This window comes from Plectrocnemia conspersa, unplaced genomic scaffold (assembly GCF_051122295.1).
Source record: "Plectrocnemia conspersa isolate PC_06_02 unplaced genomic scaffold, ASM5112229v1 ptg000010l, whole genome shotgun sequence".
Lineage (NCBI taxonomy): Eukaryota > Metazoa > Arthropoda > Insecta > Trichoptera > Polycentropodidae > Plectrocnemia > Plectrocnemia conspersa.
The window spans coordinates 18,934,960-18,955,168 of record NW_028277174.1 but is presented as its reverse complement, the minus strand read 5'-3'; the positions used below and the strand labels follow the sequence as shown (position 1 = coordinate 18,955,168).

Below are 20,209 nucleotides of genomic sequence, written 5' to 3'. Positions count from 1 at the left end.
AAGTTTTGTTCATAACAAATCTAGACTCCCACAAAATGTTTAGCAGTATATAGCTTTTCTACGAGAACACACAAAGCCTACAATAAAAAGCGCTTGGATAAAGGAAAGATATATCCGAACTGGGAAAGAAATCGACCTTTAATACTACTGGTAATACAAAATGAAATACGGATAGTAACGAATTTTTTCCTACTTCAATTTTTATTTCAAATCCATTCATTTTATTATCTCCATGGATGAGAACTACAACAACAACAATGCCTTTATTGATTGAAAGCAGAAGCCGTAAATAAAATAACGCTCATTGTTATCGACGTAGAATATAAAAATAGAATAATATTATGCAATATTTACTTTTTTTATTATTCTATAATATTTATTAGAACATTTATAACTTAGTGAGTAAGTAGAAATAAATAAATATACGAAAGGTAAGTCTTTCGAAAATAAATATTAAATATGCGATAATTAAAATAATCTAGATAATTAAAAGGCAATGTCTGTATGTGTGTGGACTCGAAACTCAAAAGTTACTGGACCGATTTCGCTGGAAATTTCACAGTTTGTTATTATTAGTGCCGGGAAAGTTTGAATGAAATCCAAGAGGTAACGCTGTTTTTTTATATTGTTGTCGGACTCAGTACGCTCCTTATCATTTTAACGTCATCTCATGATGTCATATAGACGACATCGTATACTTTTTACAACCCATAAATTAAGTTTTAGATGCACGCCGCCGTTTTATGACACTGCGTATTTTTCTTTGTAACCTATAAATTAAGTTTTAGATGTTCGTCGCCGAACTATAATTTTGACATCTCGTCATGACATCACATCAATTAAATATTCGTATCCTGCCACATACAACCCATAAATTAAATTTTAGGTGCTCGCCACAGTTCTATATATTATTTAAATGTAATATAACAATTGCATCGGATTGAGCATTGCAAGATTTACGTGGAAGCAAACAGCCATTCCGAAGTGCGCTAATATTATTAACAAGTAATTTTTATCAGACATTACCTGTTACACCACGTTCAATACCAGCTGATAAACTGAATGCGTGTTTAAAAGCATCAAATTTGTGGAGACACGTTGATATATTTTTTCTATTGACGACAATCATTCGTGCTTAATTGCAAAACAATGCTTCTGGAAAACGTTTTGCAAACCAATTATTTGATATTGGAAATAGCAAAATAACGATTGATGAATTAACAGGCTGCATTAAATTATTAACTGAGTTTTATAGTATCAGACACTCAAAAAAAAATTGATTCAATGCGTATTTCAAGATATCACACATTACAAACGTAAAGACTAAACTAAATCACTTGCCAACTTTTCTCTAACAAAAACTGTCTGACTGCTCAATAAGATGCATAGAGAAGTTGATATTTTCTCGTGCACATGTGGAGAGTTAGCCCAGTTTGTATGAGGGCACATTTGTTGAGGTGATCTGTCTTCTTTTAAAGTTTTTTTAATTATGTTTTGTAAATTATAGTATGTTTTCTGTTTTTACCCATTGCGATAGACGTGGGCTAGACGTTCAGTCTGCTGTCAGTTCAGTCCATAATTGTGATCCGATTGACGCCAGACTGAACGTGTAACGCATTGAATGACAAACTGATGAACCGGACGCGCATTCCCAAAATGCATGCATTAGGGCGCCATGTCGACGTCACATTTCGCGTTTCTTTCTAGCATTCACTCGTCTCTTTCTAGTGTCTTGGAGGCACCTCGCTACCGCTCGCGCCAACTTTTACTGTACAACCACACAACTTAACATTTTTTTAATGATATTGTACTGATTTGTTCTCATTTCGGTATATCTTATAATTGTGCAGCATCATCTAATCTATGACTAACTGATCCCGCGATCGCAGCGGCGTATGAAGCGACGCCTGTGACGCCTAACCGAGTGCTTTGGGAATTCGCGAACTGGACTGATAGATATTTAAATATTTTGATAATTTTCGTCAGTCTGGGGCGGACTGATCACAGACTGATTGTGTAATACATTCCATCAGTCTGATCTATCAGTCACCGCTCGGAAAGCGATGAAGGTATGCGCTGAGAACGCTAACGCTATCACATCGCCGCCAACTACGCAGCCGTTTGAGGCAAAGATTATTTTTTATTTACATTAGAATCATTGCCTATTCTCTAGGAAAAAACCCATAAGAATTATGTAAATAATATAAGAGAAATGAAACTTTGGAAAGGTTGTTGATAATTTATAAAAAAATTAAGCCTATGGCCACCATCGATGATATTAAAAAAAACATTAAGATCAAATTACCGCCGAGAATTAAAAAAAATAATAACATCTCGAAGGTCAGGGGCCGGGGTGGATGATGTTTACACTCCGAAGAGTTGGAACTTTCAATATCTTCGTTTTTTGGACAAATTCGAGCGACCCCGAGTATGTTATTTTCAAATAAAAACGCTTAAAATATTTAATACATTTATTTAAACGAATACAACATAACCTAATAAATGAATTCAGGCAAATATGTATTTAGAAATAGTGACAAAAATTTTCTCTTATCATTTTTACATCATTTGGTTAATTTCGAGTGTTAATTGGCTCCAAATCAAGTAATTCATTTTCATCTTGTTTAGTGTTTTTCTAATTCGATGCCAAATAAAGTCGTGTTTGGGTTTTAACCAAATAATTATGTAAATAACAGCACGTCGCTTTATTTTTTCCGCGGAAAACGTATCACCCGAAAGCGTTCTCAAGAAGACTGATGTCAGTCTCGACTGATCGTGTAATATCGTCCATCAGTCCATCAGTATTTTTACGACCAAGATCATAGACTGAACTGATGGCAGACTGAATGTGTAACCTACGTCTTATAGTGATGCATTAGGTTAACCTGTCAGTTTACGGTGGACATAATTTTAATAAATATATAAATAAATTACTCACAAAGTGATGAGGTTTTCTCTATGAGAGTGATTCTTATGTATGTGGAGCGCAACTGGCCAATTCCTTCCCACACTTGCTGTTTTATCCTAATATTTTTATCCGTCTCCTTAAATTGATTAGTGATGCTTAAGATCATCAATATTTTCTCGCCAGTTAACCCTGCAGTAATGGACTGAAACTTCTGAGCCTTGTGCGATTACTGAGCGGGAAGTGATTTAAGCCTAGGTAATTTTGAAGTGTATATGCAGTACCAAGAAACACCTACCAACAGAAGTTAGTCTCCTGCCAATCTTGGCGCTGACATTATATTTCGTATTAAAGAGAGATCCTAGATAAATAAACTCACTAACCCTGTCTAATTTCTACCAATTTTTGTCACTGACAAATACATTATCTATTTTGTATTCACATACAGTCCCATTGATTTTGCACCGCGTTGTTGCCCCTAGAACGCCTCCACAAAATATTTGATTGCTTTGTATAGTTTTCTTCTATATACGCTTTGTAAGCTATCCTGAAAACAGCTAACATATAATACGTGTTCACATAAAACTCTTTCTTCCTGTCGAGGAGTGTATTTTATCCACTGAGAAGCGCTTCCTCATACATTTAATTTGTTAGTCTCTTACAATGGAATCCATTTGTGGGAGCCTTCTATCATTGAATAAGTATGATAATACTTTATTTGCTATAAGAATTTCGATATTCCGATGGTTTTCAATTTTATCAACAGATTAAAACCTAAATAGTGCATCGTTGTTTGCGTTCTTTGCGACTGCGAATATGATTTTGTCCCCCCGAGCTCGGCACTTTCAACTTTTTTTTTCACAAATGAGGTAGTAACTTGATTTGACGGATTTTGCTTCTGAAGAAAAATTAAGTCAGTTTTTCTCGAGTGGAAGTATTATAATTGTTACATTAAGTTACATGGTGACTGCATTAAATCTTATTAAAGTTTGCTTCATATATTCTAGATCTTTCTAAGAGATGAAAAACATATGTCAATATGTTATTAAAAAACAAATATTGCATTAAATATTGCTGAAAAGCCAATACGTGATAAAATACATCAATATAAGATATACAAACTTACAAAGACATACTAAAATATCTAATGGACCATTTGTATTTTAGAATATATATTTTTATTTAGCTAAGAATTTACCCTAGTTAATATTAAAACAGTGAAAAAATTCAAACAACTAGTTTAAAGTAAAATAACTGCTCTTGCTTTATTCTCCTTTATGAATGTTAGGTAGATCTAACCCAAAATCATAAAAATAAATTTGTATTAAGAAATAAAAAACAATTTAACAGTATATTATTTTTTATTTTATGCAAAATCAAATACATTTACATTATTTAATAGGAGTCTTTCAAAATGTAGTTCATAAGGTCATCAATTAAATATTTTACATTAAAAACGTCCGTAGAACATTGTTCAATTAATTGACTTTCCATAGCTGAAACCTTTACTCTGATCTGATTTAATTTATTTGTAATTTCTATCAACTTATCTTCCATTATCAGTTTCTCAGATTGTAATGTGGTAATTTGTGATTCATAATTTAATTTCACAGGCACTGAGAAGGTCTCAGCATCTCGAATACTAGTGTCGAAGATATCGATTAATTTGTCAGTCATGCTATAAACTGTCGTTTTAAAGCTTTCTCGATTTTCATCTTCAAACTCGCATGGATCTTTCTCAAGAGGATTAAGCTGTAAAAGTTTTCCAATGTTGTCTCTTTCAGCGCCTAAATATATACGATGATTATTTGGATCCACTCCTAAAGCCGTTAAAGTTCCACTCAATCCAGATATTTTTGTTGATCTGATCTCCACATCGGTGTTGGAAAATATATCTTCAACATAAGCCATGTATACATTGCTTATGGCTGTGATGTCTGAATATGTAGGTAAGATAAAAAGTTGATTTAGAATGTTGTTGAGAGCAATATGCTTAAAAGTATATTTGTCATCTGACAGTATTTCATTTACATTTCCAATTGTATTATTAAGTATGACGAACACTCTTGTTTCTCTTGTGTAATATAAATTATCCATCGAGTCTTGAATTGAGCTTGACGGGACGAAAGTTTTGTTAGTCTGTGTAAGTGTGTCATTTTCTAATACATAGAGCTTATTTTTCACATATAAATAAATACTGTTCTCATTCGTGTATATGTACATTGGTGCAGTGTCAAAGGTATCGATTGGTTTGCATGAATAGTATACCGTTCCAATTTCTATATATTTCTGTTTGCAAGTTGCTCTAGAATTTCCATTGAAACAGGTTGTTATGAAATCATCCGTTAAAGCAGTGCTCTTCGATATTTTCTGTTGTAATCCATATCGTGGTGAGGGGGTTGTTGGATAATATCCGTATTTGTCATAATAAGCTTCACTGTTAAACACTGCAAGCAGCAATAATAAAAATCCGTATATACAAAGGGAGTCCATGGTATAGAAGGACTGTTAGACTCTAAAATGTAAACCCAAATGAATTAAATAAATATTATATTTCCATTTATATGTGGCTCGATATCAATACCACTAATTATGTTTACATTTGTCTAAGAACTTTGACCACACAGCAAAAACTATCACTGATCTACAGGAGCGGATTGGCAATCTAAGAGCAAACTGAGACTTTTTTAAGACACTTTATCTGTTTTATTTATCTCCCCTGAAAAGATCTGCTTACTCTCCACTTCACCCTACAGTTAGGGTGACCATTTTTTTTAGAGTACAATCCGAGACATCTGTCGGAGTAATTTTATAAAAATATTTTTTTAAATTATTCTTAATGAAACAAATACTAATAAAATAATAACATATAAGTAATTTAATTAGTTTTATAAGTATTTTGTGACAGAATGAATTTTTTTAAGGACTTCATCACAGTTTTCTATTTGCTGCTTGAAGTCCTCGCAAGTATTACATTTGAAATTACACTTTGTTATAACCATTGCCTTCAAAGTATCAATATTCAATTGCGATTTATCTTTCTGTGACCGCATTTGTGCCCGGCAAACAGATTGCAAATTCCATAATTTTTATTAATTTACCTGTTGTACCTGTTTGTCGATACCCGAATACGAAAACGACATCAAAATAATGTTGGTTTACAACGTTGTCAATATAAAGCTCAGAAAATAATAACATAAATTAAATTTATTTTGATAATATACGATTCTCTAATTCCGGGACATATATTCGTGCGGGACATGGAATTAAAAATATAGAGGTACTGGCTTTGACTAAGTCTTGATTGAGGCCATTGGACTGGTGACAGAATTAGATGTGTTCCTTGAATCATGCTCAAAAAAATTGCAAAAAAGAAAAAGACACTTTTATTACTAATCAGTTAATGAGGCTCCTACAAACCCAAAAGTAGCCTATAAGGTTAATTGTTTTAATCAAGTCTTTGACAAAGTTTTGCAATCTCTACAGGCTAGCTTTGAACAGTTAATAAGGCATAATAATTTAATTGGATTTTTACATAAATTTCAAAATATGTCAAAGAAAGATTTAGAAATCACCCTTTTGGATTCTAAAATCGACGAGAGCAACAAAATTGTAAAATAAGCAGATATTGATTGTGGAAGAAATTTAAGCATTGAAGCCAATTCTCTCAGAATTGTGCTGCGAAAATGTTGTAAATATTTTACAATTCATTTCCACTAATGAAAGAGCTGCAAAATTTATTTATAGCATCAAGGATACTTTAACAACTACGGTATCTGTAGTGAGAAGAAAGACGTTTTTCACGTATAATGCTAATCAAAACAACTACAACTTTTGCCAACTTTTAAAAGATTTTGCTGATAAAAAAGAAATGAAAATAACTTTTTGAAATAAAATTGTAAAGCAATGTATACAAATTTTGTAATGATTTAAAGATACATTCTCACCGAACAATAGTTGAAAGAATTCAGCAATTTAGTCACATGTTATTACAAGACTGTTTGGCCATATTTTCCTCATTATTTCAAGAGTTTTCATTTTTATTATTATATGTATAATAATAACTCCACACTAACATATCAATTAAGGTATAAATCTAGGCATTTAGTACTTACGTTTTATCTGTATGTGTATTATGTTATATGTATACATTATGTCTATTGGCCTTTTCATGAATTTGGTAATTTGGATGGCAATATTGATTCATTTTATAATATTATGTTTCAATGTTTCTGAATATATATTGTATACCAACGTTAATGTTTCCAGTTTGCCTTGCTTGTTTTCTCGACAGTTGATTACCTTAATATTTCATATGAAATATAAGTATATGAATATACACTCGGGTCTCTTTTTATGCGGTAGTTACATTCCGCATATAAAAGCATAAAAAATATCTGACATGTATAAAAATAAAGGATACGTTCCATAATTTTTTAAAACTAAATTAATGTTAAAATATATCGAAAATCGCATAAAAAAGTTTAATTTCTGAAAAATAAATAATCTTAAAATATTCCTTCGAAAATTTTTATTCATATTTTTCCAATTGGGCCCTACATTTGCTAAGACCGGGCCTGTTTACATTCTTGAATGTGTATTTTTCGATGAAGTTATATTTTCACTAATACTCCAAATACATTTTCATTACAAGATAAACATTTCTTTCAGAGAAAATATAATTTAACTGATAGGCGCTAGTGAAATTGAATGCTGCTCTAAAATGTCTATAAAACTCAATTTGACAGTTGCGAAACGTACATTTGCTGTTCAAACCCAAATCTAACTTATACAAATGAACCAATTATAGTTTTAGAACTTTTCATTAGGTCAAGTCCAAAATACAAATTAACCCAATTCAACTCTCTAGGGAAAGTTAGCAGAAGAATAAGTGTAGACAAACGTCGCATCTCACATATTGCTCCATAATTTTTCTACACTTTGATATTACACTATGTTTTAAAAATATAATAACTATCCGTACCTATATTAATACGAACTTCTGATATGAAAGTATTTCCACTGCTATGGCGTCGGCACGATTTTATTGGTTTTGACTTCTGAGAAGGGATAATTGTTTTTACGCTCTCCTATTGGCCAAAATTTGGTTTAGATATGCTTCATCCGATTCTCATTTACTGTAAATATTTTTATAAAAAGTCTTAATATAAACTCTAATTACAAAGCGTTTCCACTGTAACGGTACGATTTTATTGCTTTTGACGTGGATTTTAAGCAAGCAGTGACGTCATTTAGAGGACAACAGGTGGGGCATATGCCCTCCCTTGAATTTGAACAGAAAAATGCATGTCATTTAATGAAATACCATGAATCTTAATGAAATCGAAATATTAAAAAAGCGACCACTGACTGGCTATCTATTGTTCTCCCCCTTGAGGAAAAATGACGCCCCTGCTAAAAATAAACGAAAAAAAAAATAAAATCAAATTCAATTCAATTTTTTTATTTTATACAATTCAGATACATGATTATATTATTTAGTGTGATTAATTAATGTTGTACCTCAGATTATTCAGTTTATTACTAAAATAGTTTTGCATGTCTGTAACGCATTGTTCGTTAACATAACTTGGGCTATCGTTCAATTCATATTCTATCTTCTCAAGCATATCTGTGATCAATGCCAACTTGTTTGTCAATCTTTCCAATTCGCGTTGCGATTCTGAATTCTTAGATTGTAATTTGGAAATTTCAGAATTGTAAATTAATCTTAGAGGTCCTGAGAAGGCTTCAGCATCTCGAACACCAGTTTCAAAAGAATTGAGCAACATATCAATCGCCTTATAAGTTGTACTCTTAAAGTTTTCACGATTTTGATCTACAAACTTGCATGGATCATTCTCAACAGGACTTAGCTGTAGAAGTTTTCCAACGTTGAGTTTCTCAACGCCTAAATATATACGTTGATTGTATGAATCCACTCCTAAACCTGTTAAAGTTCCACTCAAGCCAGGGATTGTTTTCGCTTCAAGCTTCGCAGTAGTGTAGGAAAATACATTTTTAATATTAACCATGTATACACTGTTTTTCATTTCGTTATCTGAATGCATCGATAAAATTAAAAGCTCATTAAGATTGTAATTGAGTGCAATATGCTTAAAAGTAGCTTCTTTATCCGAAAGTATTTCATATATTTCACTGGTATCATTACGAATGACAAACACTTTTCCTTCTCTTATGTAATATAGATTTTCCATTGAATCTTGAAATGAACCTGGAGGGGCCGGTGTTATTTTAGACTGTGTAAGTGAGTCATTTTTTAATACATAAACTTTATTGTTCACATATACAAAAACATTGTTATCTATCGTGTCTATGTGTATTGGTTCATCAATAAAGGTATGAATTGGTTTGCATGAATAGTATACCGTTCCAATTTCTATATATTTTTGCTTGCAAGTTGCTCTAGAATTGTCATTGAAACAGGTTGTTATGTAATCGTCCGATAATGCATTGTCCTGTGATATTTGTTGGTTCCAGAATTGAGCTTCAGTGTTTAACACGGCAAACATCAATAATAAAAATCCATAGATAGGAAAGACGTCCATGGTCCAGAAGAGTTGCTAGCAGAATTGCGGTATAAAAACGAATGAATTACGATAATTTTTTTATATATTTATATATGGTTCAATATCAGTATGTTTGATTATAATGTTTACATTGACATTTGACATTACAGTACTCGAATTAATTATTTAAATTTAAACAATTGGCATAATAGAGATTTGTCATCCATTTTTGGTGATTTATGGAACTATTGATGTAAATTTTACGAAGTGGATATACGAATAGACAATATACTAATAATATGAGTCAATTTATGGCGCCATTTCTTTCTCAATCTCATAGTTCTGACTGACAGTAGACACATGTTTCATTTCCAGTACCAATTCTAACTAGATCATCTTCTGTTTCATAACGTGCCCTTTTTTCGGGATTGGTATTTCTAGCAATTTGAGTCGATGTAATGTATGATGATTTTTGTTTTTAGTTGCGTCTTTTCCTTATTTCCTCTTGATTCTTATCCGCTATCTCTCACCTTTCTCATCCATCCCTGATATCTCTTATCGATATATAAATTAGGGATGATGGAAATCATCAATCGTTTCTCGCTAGTTTACCCATCCGCGACAGCCCAGGTAGGAGGTCGCGTGTAGCTTCAGTCCATGTCAATGTATTGTAACGAAACCTCGACTAAATATGGGACATAGTTGCTAATTGGCAAAAACTTTTGCGCCTTTTCACTGCTGTTTTTGCACAGTCGCTATTATTATCAGTAGATAGATATCATATTTTATATCACATTCGCAGCAGTAAAGAGATTTGGATCTCAGAAATTACTGATAGAAGTTTCGATTTTGAGAGTACAAACCATGTTAATTAGATTGTATTAGTACTTATTCTCCATCAAATAATGGATTAATATTATATTATAGTTATTCAAATATTGAAAACCATATTCCAATGAATTTGATATGTTTATAATATAAGCAAATTACTACCCAATTACTTCTAGTAACCGTTTCGGACCATAGTTATTATAATAGATATTTTAAGTTGTATTTTTTACATCTAAATAGCTGAAACAATTTCTAATTGTTTATTTTTTCCAAATTTCTGAAATTGCGATAAGTCATGTAGGTGGCCAGATGCATTATTCAAATGAAAAATCATTTTAAATGGAAATTTTTTTTTAATCTGTAAATTTTTCCTTCTTGAACAATTTAAAAATTGATGCAGTTATTTAAGTTTTATTGTTAGTATCGGAAGCTCGGTTGATTTCATCATTCAATCATCGGATGCGTTAAAGTGTTATAATATTTTTATGAGACATGGACATACAATTTTTTAACAAAATCAAAATCTTTCGCCTAAACTAGATTTTTTATATAGATATCCAGTCAAAAATATATTTTTCTTTCCGATTTTTCAAGTGAAGAATGCTTTTAAGAAGAATATCGTCCTAGGCTTGATATAAATTGCCTACAAATCCTTTCTGGTTTTGTGTATTAATAATTTAGATTTTTACACAACTTGAAAAACATGTTTGTGTCGTTTTATCACTAAAACGTAAAATGTTATCATTATATATTAAAAGGTTTATAGATGATAAAATTCAATAATTATTATAATTGCATTGCAAATCTTATTAGTGCATTAAAAACAAACAAATTAAGTGATAAGCATGAAACAGATATTTTCTTGTAAGTATGAATAATAAAAAATAAATTGTAAGCAAAAATAATATAGTACCAGTAGTGATAATATATAATTTTATTATTGATAATTTAATATGTATTTATATTACATATTGAAATGTATTTTAAAACTAAAATTACAAACAATTTGTTCATAAACATTTTTATTTTTTGTTATACACAAATATTTATAAATACAATCTTTAAATATACAAACTGAAAATTTGAATTGCAATATCACAAATAAAATGATTAAGTATATTATATTAAGCAACTAAGTTATATATACATATGTTCATGTAACAAACATCTGAGAGATCTGATCAAAAAATATCTGACCTAATTATTTTGACAAACCTGATACAATCGGAGACAATTGAAAAATCGGATATATGGCAAAGAAGCTAAATGTACTACTGGTATTAATAAATGACTGGTGTAGAGGAAACCATTGTGTTTGGTTCGGTACAATCAATTATGGTCTTGTGGCAAAATTCGCTATTAGTCTGAAAAGTCATGACACAGGTTCAACAGATTAAGTTTTGAACTAAATGTGTAAGTTACTTTTTTTCTGTGAAACTCTTTTTGATAAGACAACACACAAAAAAAACAATAATTTATTTCATTTGCAACATTTTTTATATTAATTTTATCATTCATCATATATTTATTTTTAATTGAATACGTCTTATATCGAAGTTGTTCTATCTTATAGTATTTAGTTGGCGTATATAAATCTTATGAGCGTCTAATAAATCATTTCCAACAAGATTTTATAATACTAACTTTGTAAATACGTTACAATACCAACCTATTTTAAGCCACATATAGCAAGAATTTTCAAAATTAACTACAATATATTTTTAACACATTACATAAAATGTATACATATATGTACTTCAAATATATTATATATTTTAAAGATTACATAAGCTTTTACGAAAATATTTACGTAAAAATTAGTAATTAAAACTCTCTATTGGGACAGCATATACGATTGATCATAGTCCATATATAAATAAAGACGCATATCCAAGACGATATAATTTTACACCACATAGAAGCAACATTGGCGTTGTGTGAATCAGAAGTTGACTTTGGACTGCGAAAGTAACATTAAAATTTAATTTCAGATAATAAAATGAACATAATTTATTATTAATAATCTAATACATACTTGAACCAATTGGTAAGAGTCATCATGACATATAAAGCCGATAGCGACATAATAAAGTGGAAAATCGACCAAGGGTATGCAGTATGTTCTTCTTCGTTATCCCAGACCTTAGCGTCATCGTTTCCACCTTCACCTCCATCGTTACTGGTCACATCTAATACAAAAATGTTATCATTACAGGATGTAGAAAGCGATACACGGATGTCAACAGTAACATTAGGAAAGTAGTAAAATAAATAGTTTTTATATACCTCTTGAATGAAAGACTAAATTTGTAGCACATACTAATTGCTATAATTATTTGCGACTTGCAGAACAAGTTTATTAGTCACGTCGGCATTATACAAGCCTAGATGTTTATTTGATATTTTGGTGGATTGGAACTAGTCGTAAATGCACCTTTAAAATAGATCTAAACAGAAGAATGCACAATCCATATAAATTTAAAGGACAGCCAATACCGACACTAATAAAAAGAAATGCACTCTTCATAAAAATGCAAACAGTCAGAGGAATGTGACTAACAGGTACCCAAATTAAAAGTGCTCAATGATAACATTGGGAAATTTTAAGCAGTTTTAATAATGGCCTTTCTGCAAAACAATTTTTATTAAATAAATGAACGACAACAACATAGTCTAAATCCACCCCCTAAGCATCACATTGGGCAGAAGGTCAATAGTAGGAAGAGCGAAGTACTGAGGACACTTCCATCAGAACTTCAACTTAACTGAACTTGATAATTTTACTACTCCGTTTCTAACTTGGGTCACATGAGAGTACAGCCGAACTCGCACCATGGTACCGACCAAGGCCTAGGAAGCCTGAGTCTGATCCGATTTTGACAATATTATAGTAGAATAATTGAAAATATCGACTTGTTCCAAAAATTATACATGCTATAAAAAAACATACGACAGATTATAAATTAATGTATAATTTTACATTTACGTACGATGAATAACAAGGCACAAATCAGAGAGAAAGAAATTTAATAAATCAGAGGGAAAGCATTAAATCTGTGCACACAATTTTCATTTGATGATCACATCCAAAATTTGCCAATCATTTTCATAAAGGCTGCCTCCAAAAAAGTCCTAATCAATCTTTATGGATATCCTAGTCAAAAATGTTATAAAAATAATCAAAATACCAACAATTGATATTTTGAAAAATTTATGAAACGATTTTTTGCGTCTTTTCGATTGATTCATGGATTTAATTTATTGTACTTAATAGTTGAAAATTCAATGTTCCAAATGTTTACGATGATTTTTTTAATACTATATCGAAAATATTTTTTTGTCCGGAATAATCAGTGTCTAAAAATCTGCGAAATTCTTGACTATATGTCAGATATATTTAAAAAATGCTTTTATGAGCAAATAATTAAAATGTGACATTATTATGAACCATTGTTCGTGCAATATCTTCAATAGCTAAGCAATGTTCATGAGTATTATCTGTTTTGAGTACTAATTGGATCATGACTTCAAATGATAACTCTCACTACTAATAATAATTGTAATCGAGTTGTTATCAACGTAAAATATAAAAACATAATATAAAATATATATGTATATGTACGTACTTAAAATAAATGATTGGTTAAACTTTATATAATCAGTTCAAAGTATCATTCTTTTTAACAATCAGTTCATTTTTTTGGGGAGTTTCATCATTATCATAAAGCAAAGTCAATACTAAAAAGTGTCAATTAACTCGTCCATGGGAAAATTGGATCATATATTTTTGTCGAGTATGAATATATATATATATACATATATAGCAAGTCGCTTAACATTAGATAATTTTATTAACTCATTGTTTGCGGAAAACGTAAAATTACATTTTATTTTTAATTGTTGCTGGTATGCAGGACTTGTAAAAATACGTTTTTTGTTGACTGATGGTGGAAGTTGGGTAATGTATTTATATGGGTTATTTTTACGACGGATTTCATTGCTCTATGTTAGGTCATAATTCACATTACTCAAAGCCTTCTATATTTTTTATTGTATACGATTAATCGTAATAAAAATGAATATAATTTGTGATATATTTTTTCGTTGTCAAATAATGAACTATTCTTTTATTTCACATGGTCAAAACATTGAATGTTCATATTTATGACAGATCTTTAATGGGCTGTTTTTGTACAGCAACTGTTGAAACTTTTTTTTATGCTTGTATAGGGATGGTTTATTGGGGGTTTTTTTTTATCACACTTATCACATTGTGTAAGTTTTATTGACTATATAACTGGTTCATTAATGAATCCTTAGAGTTTTAAAACATAGTATATGGTGAGGTGGGAATTTAAAGTTTTAATTAATTATATTAGGTACTTTAAAAGCTATGACGATTTTTGTTTGCGCGACCTCGATTTTCGCCCGTGTCAGGAGGGATATGGCACACAAATATATCCGCAAACAATGTGTGAAATAATTTTAATTAGATGCATAATAATAAACCATTTATGGTGAATAATAATTATTCTAACTAAAATATAATTCTTAATACCACTGGATTCTCTATTGAATAAATTGTACTTGAGTGAAGTAGAACACTGAAACGAGTTACTCAAGAGAATTATTTTAACTATGGTCTCAAAAAATATTGCATTTAGAGGATCTTCAGATAAATTATTTAGCAAAATAACTGTAAGTTTCTTAAAATTATCGAGCTGTTTGCAAAATATGATTCGGTAAAACAGGCAATAAAAAGTCTATAAAAAATATTCAGCAAAAAATCATCTAATTGATCATAAAAGACATAATTTTGGACATAGTGAAAAATACTTTGTATTTTTCTATAATTGTGGACTGTAAGTTGGATGATAGTAATGAAGAACAAATGTTGATTGTTGTGCGATATGTGCACATTAAAATAGAATCCGAAGTTTGCAACTCAAAAGTGAAAATTAAGGAAAGTTTCATAGTATTCATAAATATTATGACACGACTGAAACGAAAATGACTGAAGTAATTTTGAATTCTTTGAGCCAATATGGCTTATCCATCGAAAATATTTGTAGTCAAGTTTATGACAATAGAGCTAATATGCAAAGTATAAGAAACAGTGTACTATCTCATATTGTAAATTTCAATTCAAGAGTGTTTTTATTCCGTGTGCTGTCACACTTTAAATCTAGTCATTTTTGATGCTGAAAAAGGAGCAATTAAAATTGTAATTTTTTTCAACCATCAAAACTATTTACAACTTTTTTTGTGATCGAAAAAGCGTTAGCAAATTTTACAATCTATGAGTTGTAAATTAACGGTAAAATCGTTGAGTAATATTAGTTGGAAAAGCCATATAAACGTTGTGAGTTTTTTGAAAGGCATTTATTCTGCTTTAAAAGTTGTTAAATTCACTTGTACGTTTAACATCGGTACCAATTGCAGCAATTTTTGACAACTTTGAATTTATTTGTGGATTAGTGATTTGACACAAAGTTCTACAGAAATAAATTTTTACAATCTGAAAACACGGACGGGAATTCTCAACAATTGCAATGCAAAAAACGACAGATTTTATCGTGTTTCGCAACTTCGAAGATATCTTCGAAATATGTATTTTAAAAGCAGAAACCATTGCACTAGATGCATATTTAAAACGATTTTAATCTTGAGCTAAAAATTGTAATAGAAAAAGATAAAACTACTTTGACAAGAACCATCTTTACCCGAGCTTTCTGATCCGAAAATAAAATTTAAAATAATTATTTTTGATATGTTGTTCTTAACATTAATTGTTTTGATTAAAAAGTGTTTTGAATTATTTAAAAATACTTTAGAACCTCTTGAATTTTTGTATAAAAGCAAGCACTGTGCTGAAATAGAGGAAGAGCATTTAAAAAAATATTATTATTAGAAAAAGTATCAAGTTTTAAAGAAAAAAAAGACATTCTGCAGGGGAAATTAAAACAGAATTGAAATTATTATTTCACAAAATTGATGAAATTAATACTCTGAATCAATTCTAAATGGATTTACAACTCTAACCTCGAAGAATTATTTCGAAATGTATTAATCGCATTAAGAATACTAATGACTTTGCCCATTTCAGTAGCCAAGGGAGAGAGAACTTTTTCTTAAATTAAAACTTATTTAGCACTATCTACGATCGAGCACGAGTCAAGAAAAATTGAAAAGCTTGGAAACAATTTAAATCGAAAATGAAATTGCCCAATCTCTCAATATTGCTGTTTTGCGGACGAATTCCGCTATAATAAAAGCCAGTCGATTTAATTTTACTAAAAATTAAGAACGTTTGTAATTTTCAACCTTTTTTTTTTAAATTTTATGATTTTACAAATTTTTGTTAGTTTTCTATTTTTCTTTTTGTATTGTATTTTGAATTAAAATATATTTTTTTATATTTCTCTTTTTTTTAAGCACCAAAGACGTCTTGCACACATATGTAATAAAAACGAAAATTCACCTACTGAAGAATAATATCCTCTATGAATGAATCTTAGAAAATCTCACCAGATAAATGCACTTTTAAATTATAAAACAATTACCTGGTTCGCTATTCTTATCCAACAGGAACAAATCTTTACCTCTGCGTGCCATGGAGAAGCATGAATACAACATACAACACAACCATATGCACAATCCGACGATGGACTCTTTATCAAATGTAACCTATTAATACGAAATTAAAATTAGTACTGAATGTATTGGTGAATTATCTAGTTACCGTTCTAGATTTTTAAATATAATTCTCCCAAAAAACTCATTAGGTCTTACTTGATTTTTTGAAGGTTCACCGGACGCCGTCAAGTTTGGTGAACATTCGTCGCCTGAAATGTTGATAAACAAATAAATAAACATACTTAAATTTTATATTGCGAGATATATATTATTACCAGAATTAGTCAACGATGACCATGTGAGATACATAATATACAATGTAACGATGGACGATTGTAGAAGACCACATTTTTCATTTCCTTCACGTTCTTGAATAAAGGGCAGTTGAGACATAACACTCAAAATAATACAAAGTATCAAATTGATTGATATAAAGAATTTGCTCAAATCGCATCCATTAGACTGAAAATATAATTTAATAATAAATTCACTGGTATATAACAGCTGCACACACTACATAAAAGTAAATTCAGTACCTTGGTATAATATATGTAGAACAACACAACTCCGGTAATAGACAGTATATAGTTAAGCACTGTAAATGATATTAATCCACACATTTTTCCTCTAGATTCATCAAAATTATCTGTAAAAAAATATTAGAGAATTTGAAGATATATTATTTTTTATAATAATAATAAATAATTACCAAAATAATTTCGAGCATTGTGCGCAAAGTCGACAATCATGATAACTTGAAAGATTATGAAGAGAAATCCTCCGATCATTCCAAAGTACATCCAAACTGTTCCAAATTGTCCTTCAGGTATAAAGAAAGCGCCAACTATTCCTCCAATCACCAATAAATATTTAATAGCCCAGAAGCTAAGAAGAAAAAAATTAGATTCAATGTTTACTAATTTATTAGGTTGTTTCGCAGAAATATTAATTATTAAATTATATACAGACCCATTTTGTAATCCAGCACGAGGATCTTTAGATGATTTTACTCCGACAGTTATCAATGCCATGAGAATAAAAAACAGGAACAAGACGAAATAAATCCTATGTAAAGAGAGTAAATCGTTACATTATTGATTGAAATAAATATCACTTTAATGGCTAAATTATAAAATAACTTTATTGATGTGTTAAATAGAGCATGCTGATTTGAGTTGAAATATTAGTTTTTCAAAAAATATTTTGATTTTAAAATAAAAAATGAGATTATTAAAACGGTATAAAAATCAAATTTGTTTAGTATTTTTTCAAAATGATGATTTTTGTTAATCAACAGTGTGAATTACATTAAGTAAAATTGAAAAAAAAGAAATCGATAAAATTTAGAGGTGATTGCATAAAAAAATAACCCAAATAATGACAAATGTTAAAAGAATTAAAATTCATAGCTAGCTAAGGAGCGGTGTATTCAAAACGACTGGTAGTAAGGCAGTAAAGTTACCACTAAGGAAAGACATTAAACGAACATAATTTCTTGATTGCAAATGTTTTTTTATAAATATGTATACCTTAATAAATATTAATTATAATTAATATAAAAGACTAACTATATTAGGAACATCACTATACCTATATACTGCCAGGTAACCGACGACTTCCGTACAATCTACACCGTATGCATTAGAATTGCAAAATGGAACCTAGAACGCGTTAAATGCAGTTAGTTACTATAGTTATATTACTATTCAAATATAGCAATTTGCAGCTTACTTTCATCAGTGTATCTTGAAGACCAGGTGACATCATTATGCATGCTGCAATGGTCGCCACAAGCAGCATTATTGTGTACATCAAAGATGTGGATGTTGAATTTTTGCAGGAAGGACACGCCGAGCAACATAGCGAACACGCAGCACTGCCACAGCAACACGCAAGCTATAATTCGCAACAATAAATTAGTCCTACAAAATTAGATCAGTTAATCCTATTATAATTATTTATCAATACTCGAGGTCATCTTTCTTTCAATAGTGGTGTAGGCATATTGATAAAGCATATCATAGTCGCCAAGGATCTTCCACAAAATAATTGAAATGATGCGTCATACATCTGCTAAACAATATAGTAAAATCAACAAAATTCAAATTACCTGCGCTGCAGAACAGATTCCCAAAACCGCCCCCATGGTGCGATGGAGATGTAGTTAATCAGATTATCAACAAAGACTCGTACACAAGGGTAACAAACCGATCGAACTGACACAAAGTATCTAGTGTTGCAATAACAAATAAAACATAAATCAATAAATTAATTTTAATAAAATATTAATACCGGGAATAGGACAAAGACAAATACTCGAAATTGATGAATAACTGACGTAACAATTAATCAGACAAGGACAAATGTCTGATTAACAAAAGATAGTTTTCAAACGAAATTAGCAAATAAACTTCAAGAAAATGTTTTTTTTTTTATATGTGAACATTGATTATTGCTTGATTGTTAAATATATTTTACTTTTATATCAAACTGCATTAAATTCGTTTCTATTTTTAAGTGAAAATTTGTGTAAAATTAGGAAATGTAAGTGTATCTTACCAATGTAAGCTACTAATATAATTGTAAAATATTTTTAAAACATGATATTTTAAAATTAAAATCATATTGCCATCTGTGATATAAACAGACATTATTTTTTCAAACATATTGACGTATTTTGAGATATGTGCTTATTGATCATCTATGGTCGGAATCTTCGCCGTGCGCTATTTTCGTTTGCACAAAAATTACCGAACCATCTAGAATACTACGACCAATTTCTATTTATATCAACGTCAGCAAAAATATTATTTTCATTCTTAATAAGACGATAAAAGATCGATGAAGAGGAGTTTTCTGCTTAACTTTTATATTGTCGCATTAACCCTTTCACCAGGGCAGATATTTTTTAACGCCATTTCGAAATTTATTAATACACGTGAAAGGCACCTATTCATGCCATATTTTTTTTAAATATTATGGTTCAATCAAATTAAGTGATTTACAGCCTTAAATTATATTAAATAAGCAAATTATTGGGTTAAAAGTAACATATTTGTTCAGATAATTTTATGTGAGTTTGGTTATTGATGGAAATACTTTCTAAAAATGTGCGAAATACTAACGGAATAAACTGAAAATTCATTTTCAACATTTGCTAACATCTTTATTTTATAATAACATTCAGATCTTACCAAATTATACAATGTGCTATTATGAACAGAAAAATATTATTTAATAAAATCAAGTTTTAGTGAATCTATATTTACCAATAATATAATATTTTTGTTGAGGTTAAATAAACTGG

The 20,209-nt window shown here is 30.1% G+C and overlaps 1 protein-coding gene across 1 annotated transcript; it reads right to left on the bottom strand.

The window, feature by feature from the left end:
* Positions 1-11,271: 11,271 nt before the first annotated feature.
* Positions 11,272-19,120, bottom strand: Serinc (serine incorporator TMS1). Its single transcript, XM_088195463.1, has 11 exons — positions 19,013-19,120; positions 18,634-18,798; positions 18,493-18,563; positions 17,872-17,967; positions 17,612-17,787; positions 17,439-17,548; positions 17,178-17,364; positions 17,059-17,111; positions 16,830-16,953; positions 12,302-12,455; positions 11,272-12,226 (listed from the first exon to the last, which is right to left on the bottom strand). The coding sequence occupies exons 1-11, from the start codon at positions 19,046-19,048 to the stop codon at positions 12,091-12,093; spliced, it is 1,308 nt and encodes a 435-aa protein (XP_088051589.1). The 5' UTR covers positions 19,049-19,120; the 3' UTR covers positions 11,272-12,090.
* Between the last annotated feature and the right edge of the window lie 1,089 nt (positions 19,121-20,209).